Genomic DNA, 10,128 nt, shown 5'->3' on the forward strand with positions numbered 1-10,128 from the left:
TAGTTCACAGCTCCAGCTCTGTCTGGAGGGGACTGATGGTGGGGGAGGGGGTTCAGAGCTTCTCTCCTCTACTCTCCTCCATCTGCTTCTCTATCTTTCTGTTTCTTTCTATTCCTCTCTCTCCTCCCTCCCTTCCCACCATGCAGCCAGGAATAGACAGATAGTGTTGGCTCAGTGGCTTCAGTACATCTCCAGGCACTATCTCTCTCAGTTGTACCAACTACCTGGACATTTGTGATAAGCCGAAAGGTCTGTTTAGGCTGAGATCCTGTAAACGCACGATAAGAAGCATCTATATTCCACACGGTGTCTTCAGCTCTTCAGGTGGGGCAGTTACTTTAAGCTAAAACACCCACCGAAGTGTTCCATTACTTTTATTCAGCTGTGTTTTATTGCTCTAGAGGTCAAAGGAGTCACATGAGTTATCGCTGGTGTATGTAGCATTATGTATATCGGCATTGCAAAGTCCATAACTCGTAACATTTTACGATGTTTACTGCAAAGATGTGTGAGTACGTGAAAGGTGACACTGCTACCACTATGACTAGAATAATCAAAACTAAGGCTAATTCAGATGCTTGATTCAATATGCACATAATCTAGCAGCATACTTCACCTTTGTGTCACTGAGGAAAATTACTATTAGATTCTGTCGTATGTTGTATGTTTGTGTTAGAGTTAATAAATACTCTATATGTATGTACATATTAAGTCAGTTCAGTGCTTTAAATGTCTTTTTTCCTCTGTCTCCTTCCCAGTTACTACCTGTACACATATGATAAGATGGTGGCTCCCAACGTGTCTCTGCAGAGGGAGGCGGAGATGAGCCCCGAGATGTTCGGAGCTCTGCTCAAACACCACTACAGCCACAGAGTGCTGGGCCACGACGAGCCTCCCATGGGTCAGTAATGATGGACACATTAACACACACAGAGTGGACTTGCATTAAATTCTTTAATGTATTCTGGTGTTATTTTAGTATTGGAAACAATTTCAGGGGAAAGGATTTCAACAAACAATTAGAGGCAGAAAACACTGACAATATTTGATCATTTAAATATTAATTACTACTTAATAAATACTCCTGTGTGTAAACTGTTTGTGCATTAGGCACGCAAACATGGCTGGCACATGCCTACTATAAATACATGACACATACAGCAAGCAATTTACATACATGTAACATAAGCAGAAGAGATGTGCAGATCATGTACAGCTGACATGTGCTTACTGTAAACATACAACCTACAGTACACTACCATCCAACACACACACACACACACACACACACACACACACTCTTTACATTGCAGCCTGCAGCGATGCAACATAATCATGCATTGACCTTCACATAAAGACTCTGCGGGCACTTCAGTATTGATGAACAAGAGGGGTGGAAATGGCAGTGACCTCTTCTTTGCACTGTGTTTTATGTGCATACTAATTTGTGTATAATACGCCTGCATTAATAAGACGTGAAGAACAATCTAAAGCTTACCTCATTTTTATCCTTAGGACCTTTCCATTTAAAATAAATAAATAAATAAAAAGTCATCCTATTTCACTTCCAGTTCTTGTTTTAGTTAATTAATTTTAAAATTAAATTGAAAAAGAGGTCTCTACTAGTGCTGGGCAATAATATCTTGGTATTTTTAGGCTGAATGGCGATACAAGATGTATATCTCACAATTTTCTACGAGGTGGGCTAAATGTTCAGCTGGAAGTCAATTTCACAAGCACTTTTATTGAAACGTATATAATATCACATAACATGGTTAATCTACGTTTGAGACTATGTTTGAAAAGTTTGCTGCGTCCAGCCAAAAAGAGCAAGGGGGGGTCGCAGACACAGAGGGAGAGTGGGGTTGTGTGAGAGAGAGAGGATGAGGAGAGATGCAAACACTGGCACGGCTTTACGAACGATACAGATTATGTAATGCACGCAACTTCAAACTGTGTCGATATAAACAGTATTCTCTCATCATATCTTGTTTAAAATATATCAACATATCTTTATCATAAGTCGATGCACTCAATGTAATTCAGAGAGAGCGAGGGATTCATGGGAATAGTTTCCGTCTGCCATAATTACGCCACGTCTGACTGCCAGGCTGCGTCTCTCGTATCTCTCGGGCATTCTGCCCCCTTTTTTCTTCTCCAACCAATCTGTCTCTCTTCCCTCATCTCTCCATCCTCCCTATTTATTTCCTGGCAGCTCTTTTCCACTTCCTCCTTGAGTCCGTCCTCCTTCTGCTCCCGCACTTCCGCTCCCATCCATCCATCCTTTTTTCTTCTCTAGCTCCCTTTCAACTCCGCCTCCCTCACTATGTGCTGTCACTTTTTCTTTCACCCCTCCTCCTCTTCCTCTTCATCCTCTTCTTTTTTTCTTCTCATTAAACGCTTTCCTCCCCCCAATGGGTGTGTGCACACACACATATGCAAGCCAGTTTGAGTCATTAAATGAGTGTCCTCTCCATTGCCAGACATGCTGCATACAGAGCATTCTGTTTCCTGTCAAACATATACTGTATGAATACATTTCTCTGGTAAAGAACTTGTCGTTCTCATGCTCTCATGCTCTCATGCTCTCATGCTCTATTTCCTCTCCTGTTTCTGTCTGTGAGCTTATACCGTCAAACACATCATTACTAGCCTACACATGTCCCGCTGCAGCATCTGTGCACATGGGTCTTTGTGTGTGAGAGAGTGACACCGCTTCTTTGATCCTTTCCCCCATGATGTACACCTTTTTTAAAAAGCCACAGTGAGGGAAAGAGCCAGAGTTTGAACAGAGGAGGAGCCCACGCAGAGCAGCGCAGCTCCCACACAAGTTTCTTTATTCTTCTCTCTTCTTTCTCAGTGTCTGAGGGCGCGTGCACACACATGCACACACACGCACACACACACACACACACGCACGCACACACACAATTTGTGGGTGAGTGTTTGGTTCCTCGACTGTTGCCACGGCATGCTTGCGCTCACGCTGAGAAAGAGGTGTGAGCATTTATGAGGTTGTGCGAGGGTGTTACTAAGCGTAGGAGGGAATGTGCACCAGCTCGGCTGGCACTTCATGTCTTTCACCCGCCTCCTCTTCTCCTTTTTATTTATTCATTTTCTTTTTAAAAACTCCTTCCCTCATCCTTCTCTTCTTCCCTCCTCAGATCTTCACGCGTCGCCTCCCGTCACTGCTGGCGCCGAGGAGGCCAAATCCCAACGTGCCGCTGCTGCCTCGGCCACTGAGCGGGAATGCCAAACCCAGGCAGTTTCCATGGAGACAAGCAGCCCGAGCTGCAAGAAAACCACCCACACCCCCGCCCACTCCCCTCCTCCTCCTCCTCCTCCTGCGTCGTTGTCGCCGGTTACGGAAGTAGCGGCTAAGGACACAGGCTCTGCTGCGAGCAGCGCTGCAGTGGTGGTGGGGGGGCTGGAGGACGACAAGGACAGGATTGTTGTGGAGATCATGCAGATGTACGGCAGGCAGCAGGAGAAGCTCAACTCTACGCTGCATAAGCAGCTGCAGCTGGAAATGGTGAGTTGGCGGTCAGTAAAGAACACAAACCAAGATAAATGAGCCCCTGGTTAAGACCATAACTGTCCTACTCTCCTATTACAAGTGTTCTTGACGTAGATGTGGAGGAGATGCTCACCTTCCACCGACCCTCCATCGCTCCCTCCTTTAGCTGAAAAGATCTAATCTAAAATCTAATCTATTCCAATGTTGAACCGCAACCCAGTTCATGTAAATCACAATGTTTCACTGATATGTAACATATTGAATGTTATTAAAACTTTCAGTTTGGACATACAGTATGGAAATGGAGTTTACCTACATTATAGTGACGTATTTAAACCCATCAATGGGATTCTTGAGAGAATTTAATTTTGTAAAATGAGATATTCACCTTAAGAAATTGTTAGTTTCAAAAGGTCTAAAATAATAAAACATAGGCAAATTGTTTAAAAACAAACAAAAAACAACTAGATTAGTTAAATGTATATACCTAAAGGTTTAATTTGATAGACTTTCCTCTTTTACCACTTTACTTTTTTGCCCTTGACATCAATAATCCCACTGAATGTCTTATGGTCAAATGCACAGTTCTTGATTCTATCTACATTTTTGCAGCCGGGCGGTAGAAGCTGTAGAAGCTGCTGTCATTGTGGTATAAAAACATCTGACCTCCCTGTGGTTGGGCTGAAATGTAAACATTTTCCTCAGGGTCAGTGAAATATCACAGTATTATTGTTATTTCTCTGACTTACTCTTTGTGTCTCCAGGAGCTGGAGGCGGTGCGTGGGGGCGAAGCGGCGAGGCTACGAGAGCTGAGTGCCGAGCAGCGAGAGCTGCGCAGCGAGCTGGAGGCGGTGCACAGCGAGCAGGCGCGGCAGCTCAGCCAGGCCCGCCAGGAACAGCTGGAGCTGGAGACTCGTCTGGAGCAGCTCCGACAGCAGGCCTGCGCCTGCGAGCCGGGGGCACAACGCCAGCAAGAGGCCCACTACACTGCACAGGTATGGACTTGGAGGGGAACACACAGCACCGATTTTGGCATTGGAAGCAGCCTGAGTGAATCACAGTGACACATACAGTCTGCACATTGGCTTGCATAACTTAACATATGCCATTTTTTTCTCAGACATTACAGTGCCACGCTCCAATCAAAGTCAATGCTGCACTCTACATATTGATACTTGCTCGCATTTTCGAAGCATTTACAACCAATTAATATCTTTTACTCTCAACTTCTCAACATGATTATGGAACAATTTGCCTTTGTGAAATTGCCGAAAGATGTTGACAATTTGCATTGTAACGCAGCACATTCAGACCACGGGGAGAGACAATATAATGTAAACATCACTCTGTGAATATTTTGTTCTTAGTAAGTTTGTTTGTCGATTTAAATGTAATAATATAACATTTAAATCTGGCCATCAACTATGAATATATACGAATATTGAGATCACATATTCATCACCCACATACGGCATTTCCTCTCGGGCTAGCGAGAGTGTTTTCTACCAAAACCTTGAGAGCGGAGATGTGGTCATAGTCTTTCAGTGATTGAGAGTTTCCTTACTGAATAATTTTCTGTGTATGCATGTCCTACATGAGTCACTCTGCTGTTGAAGATTGTGAAAGCTCACGCACACTCAGAGCCTTTTGTTTGGGTTTCCACTAGACTTAATCTTGAGATAGGTTCTGTTATGTTGGCCTGAGCTCCGGTCTGCAGTATCCTCCTGTCAGTCACTGAAGCAGCCCCTCCCCTCTTGGCATTAAACTCAGGATGTCTGTCAGTTAGTTAGGAAATGGGGGTGTATGTGTATGTGCTTGTGTGGCTATGAGATTAATGCTGGCCTGAAACTAGACATTGTTTGAAGTCATTTCCCAGTTACACACATTTCCAGAGTTAAAACATAGAAGTGAATCTGACATAACATAAAAGAATCAAGAATGTCTTCTACATCTTTTCTTGTTTGATGTTAAAATCACACATGAATATTATTCCAGCTCTTTTCTCTTTGCTGTGGCAGCAGCACGCTGGTCTTGACAGTTAGGCTACAAACGAGGGTTAGTGTCCCTCCAATCAGGATTTGTCTGCATCTTGACAGAGGTGTATCTTGTGGATCATTCCTGGTCGTCACTGAGGGGCGAAATAACAAAATAAACAATTCTCAAAGCAACCGCAAATAGTGAAATGCGCTGCCAAATGTGTTGTTAATTGTTTTTCTAATGTGCTGTAGGCATACGTTTACTTCATGTCTGTCTCTCTTTCTCCTCCCAGTTGTCGGAGCTACGTCAGAGACTTGAGCGGGCGGAGGCGGACCGGCAGGAACTGCAGGAGGAGCTGCGCAGGGAGCGTGAGGCGCGGGAAAAGCTAGAGCGCACAATCGCCCAGCTCAAGCAGCAGATGGTCCAGTCTGCCACGGTGGGAGGCAGCCCCTCTCCTCCTCTTACCCCTTCAACCGGACCCCCTAACGCCCACTCCCCACACTCCTCCTTCTCAGAGGCCCCAGTGGCTGGCCAAAAGTAACTGCCATCCCCCTCAGGGGCCTTCCTCATTCCTCTCCCCATCACCCGCCAACTCTACTGACACAAACAAATCAGCCTGAAGCAGAACGGAGCTTCACATCTCCTCAGGCTGTTTTTAACTTGTGCATCATCCCTTTTATTTCAGTGTAGGACTGACTTTTGTTTTTGTAATTTAACATCACTTAAAAGTTTTATGTTGTGTTTTTTTTTTATATTCTTTCTTTTGTTCCCCTCTCCTCTCTTTAAACAGTATTTAAAGATTTTTTGGGGCATGTATGTTTGATATAATTTATAGTTTTTATTGAACAATCAGCTGCTTCACAGACGGGAGTTTGGTCAAGTAGAGACAAACTCAACCCATCACGATTTTCCCATCACGATTGTCACCCTCCTCTCCCATCCCTTCTTGCTCTCTCTGGATTCTGGAGCTAATGCCATGGAGATCTCAGACTTCAGCTCAGACACACAGACTCGTCACTTCATGCTACTACCTGGCACAGCAGCCGGTGCCCTCGGACACAAAATGGCGCCTGGTTGCGTGCCCCTTCTCCGTCTCTCGCTGTATGTACAGCTCAAACACTCAAGTACCAGCGACTGCAGGAAACTGCATGGACATTTCAATATGTTTAATTTTTTTTGCTCCTTATAACACACAGAAAGAAAAAGTCTAACATGTTAAAAACATCAAATCTATATGGAGGAGAAAGACCTTTACTGTACAAAAAAAAAGACCTCATGAAAATATGCCAATAGTGACGCTGAACTTGAAATGTTTTGAGTGGGACCCCTTCAAGGTAGCAAGCTAGCTAAATCGTCGGGCCTGGACTCCAGCTGCTCCTAACACACAGTTTTCCTCTTCACTCTTCCACCGCTGTATGCTAGCGATTGCCCTCTGCTGGGAAACTCCTTAACACTGTGGTTTTCACCCACTTTAGGCTAGACAGGAAACACTGTGCTTTTTTCTTGGCTAGGTTTGGAAGAAGCTCACGAGCAGTGTTATGCACTTAACACGCTCTCCTCCCCCAGAATCCCAAGGGAAAGGAATATGTCTGGACACGGGGGCTGGTTGAGCTGGTGTAGCTTTTCTAAGAAAGAGGGAAATCTCACATGTGCGGTAGCTAGCTGTACTGTGTTACCATAATAATACATGCAACATCCTTACATGCCCGCACACACTCAAGTGTGTCAGTGCAGAACAATGGCCCCAGCGTTCCCAGCAGATGATCAAAGCTCCCGGCTGTCCCTGTTTTCTGGGCTTCTCTTTTTGTATCATTTGACTTCATTGTTAGCAGACGGTTTCCATCCACCACCCTGTTTGTCAGAGCGTCATCTAAGAATGTGGGTCGCAGGTGAAAGCAGTTAGTCCAGGGTGGTTTGGGCCTCGAGTCCGGCCCCTGCGTCACGTTATTCTGCCTGGCTGAACAAGCAGTACCGGGCAGGAAGAGGAAGAGAGGGGAGGCGAGGATTGTGGGGAGTTCTCGGGGGGCACTGGTGCACTCTCCCCCTGCGGCAGGCTGGGTGGCCCAGACGCCAGGGGTACAGAGGGAGCCCTTTTTTGTTTTGTGCCGTCAGAATGGGGGCAGCTGTTGTTGTCTGTGGGCCTCTGCCCGCCTTCGGGTGAGACTGTACAGGATCTACCCCCCCCCCCCCCCCCCCCACCATTGCTCAACAACCTCCCTCCCTCGTCCTCTCCCACAAAACGCCCGTCACTCACTCATACATACCCGTCCATCCATCTTCAGCGCCACATCAGCTGGGGGTGTGCAGTGTTTTGTAGGAAAGCGAGCAGACGTCCAGCCAGAGGAAGAAAGGACTTTTATTGTTGCCAGGCAAAAGCGCTTTTTATTGCCACTAAGGAGATCCCTGTAAGAGAGTGTGTGTGTGCGTGTGCGTGTGCGTGTGCGTGTGTGTGTGTGTGCGTGTGCGTGTAAATAAATAATTGTTTAAAAAGAGAAGTGGATCAGCCTCAGTTAAACTCTGAGCTTTTTTATGCATCTGCTATAAATGCAAATTGATAGACATTCCACTGTGCTCCATCCTGTTCAATGCAGATTTTCTTACACAGCTTCCCTTTACAATAACAGAGCTTCAAGACCGGGCAGAGTTCAGTTGTGGTTTGTTGATTGTCAGAAAAAGCAGGTGCAGGTGCAAGCCAGTAAAATCAAACCCACGCCACAAATGTACACTCTACTGTTCCATTTAAACCTTTATTGAAATTATGAAAGAAAAATATTTAACGTATTAACTAAAGATTTATATTCACTTTGTAAATACAGTAGTCATTAATATATTAACTGTTCTTATATGAAAAATCTTCAAAAGGTTATATACATTGGACCAGAACTAAGGCTTCAGATGTTTTTGCTTTCTTTCTTTTTTTTTTTAAGTTATCAGAACTTGGCTTTTGTCGAGTGGATGTGGGGAGAGTGAAACGCATGGTTTACTGAGACATGATGCAAAATAGGAAAATGATACTTTGTTACACACTTTCCCCCCTTTTTCTGAAATGATGCATTTTTTTTTTTTTTTGGATTTCATTGGATTTTCATTCACTGTTTAACGTGTAAAGAAATGAGCTTTTACCTCTTTGTTAAACCCCCCCCCCATGAGATAAATTAAAAATGAATTTTGGAAAAAAGGAAAACAAACAAAAACATTTTTTTTTTTTGCATGTTTGGCTGCCCCTTATGTTTTGTGTCACCGGGCCAATCTATCAATCCGTTCATTGTAAAAAAAACTATATATATATATATATATATATATATATATATATATATATATATATATATATATATATATATATATATATATATATATAAATAAAAAGACAGAAGATTTTCCCCCCTCACGTAACGCACAAATTATTAAGATGGCCCATATGCATGAACATTGAACATGTGCAAGTTTTATATCATTATTGGTTTAGAGGTTGGCTAATAGTCAGATTATGAAGAACAGAAAATGTTGCCTAAATTGATTTGGAAATTATGAATGTGTGTGTGTGTGAGAGTGTGAGTGCATGTGTGTGTGTGTGTGTGTGTGTGTGTGTGTGTGTTTGCCTCCCACGTCTGACTGAAGCACAGCAGCTTTAAAAAGGGAAAGAGAAAAACTTGCTCATGTAGCTCTGGATGTGTAGTTATGGTTTTCTGATTCTGATCATGTATCCTTGTCTTGATCACTCAAAAGATAATCAGTATTAGGTTTATTGACTTAATTACCTCTTCGGCAGAACAAAAAACCCCACAAAGAATCCTTTCAATTCATCACATTAGCAGATAACTTATCTGTTTACTCTAATTATGTAATTTGAATTTTATACACAAGGGGGCGTTAAGCTTCTTAAATCATACACCATAATGAAAAAAAGGACTTCAATGAAATGAAAATGGAGAAAAATCCCTTGTAACACGGTTTGCTGGACCTTTTTGCATTTTGCAGTGTTATGAGAACTTGGATATGCTTTGTACAGAATTTTTACAGCTGTGTGAAGTTTGCCCAACAGACAAGAAAACAAGGTGAAATGAGCAGAGCTTTACCATGTGGACACGTTTGAATATAGGATGTTCATACCCATAATAGCCTCCTGGCTATGTGGAGAAAACAGTAAACAAATCCAAGGTGACCTTTGAACTGTTGCAGGTGGTATGCTTTTAGGTTGGGTGTGTCATTTTCAGCCAGTAATTATTCTATGCCAGTGTGGGAGAAGTAGGAAGTCTGGCTGCATTGGTGATTGATCACACAGATCACTGGTTACTAAGAATAGGTACACCATGTTTTTAATTTATACACATCCTGCTATAGATGAAAAAAAAAAAGATTCATGGCTTTGCTGTAAAAGAACCTATTTTTCCCCTTGATGCTGTTCTGAAACATGAAGCACAGTGTCTGTGTTTGACCATTGCATACTACGTTGCCAATACTACAGTGTGATGAGACTTTTGTTCTTGCATGAATCGAGACACTGTTCTCCTACCTCATGTTGTGATATAAAAATACGTTTTTTTAAGCAGAAGACACTGCATCTCTAACTGTTTATCATCATTGATATTTACTAGTAAATTACATACCTGTAAATGCTTTTAGCTAATACCTCA

General features: G+C 43.2%; 1 protein-coding gene across 2 annotated transcripts in view; it reads left to right on the top strand.

The window, feature by feature from the left end:
* The window catches only part of skila (SKI-like proto-oncogene a), a 32,839-nt gene extending 25,161 nt beyond the window's left edge, over nt 1-7,678 (top strand). For both annotated transcript variants that reach the window (XM_029453923.1, XM_029453924.1), the window contains exons 5-8: nt 759-901; nt 3,165-3,532; nt 4,282-4,512; nt 5,787-7,678. In XM_029453923.1, coding sequence (XP_029309783.1) covers nt 759-901; nt 3,165-3,532; nt 4,282-4,512; nt 5,787-6,035 — 991 coding nt within the window. In that variant the 3' untranslated portion in view covers nt 6,036-7,678. The remainder of the gene's footprint in view (nt 1-758; nt 902-3,164; nt 3,533-4,281; nt 4,513-5,786) is intronic.
* Nucleotides 7,679-10,128: the final 2,450 nt, after the last annotated feature.

This window comes from Cottoperca gobio, chromosome 17, assembly GCF_900634415.1.
Source record: "Cottoperca gobio chromosome 17, fCotGob3.1, whole genome shotgun sequence".
NCBI classification, from domain to species: Eukaryota; Metazoa; Chordata; class Actinopteri; order Perciformes; family Bovichtidae; genus Cottoperca; species Cottoperca gobio.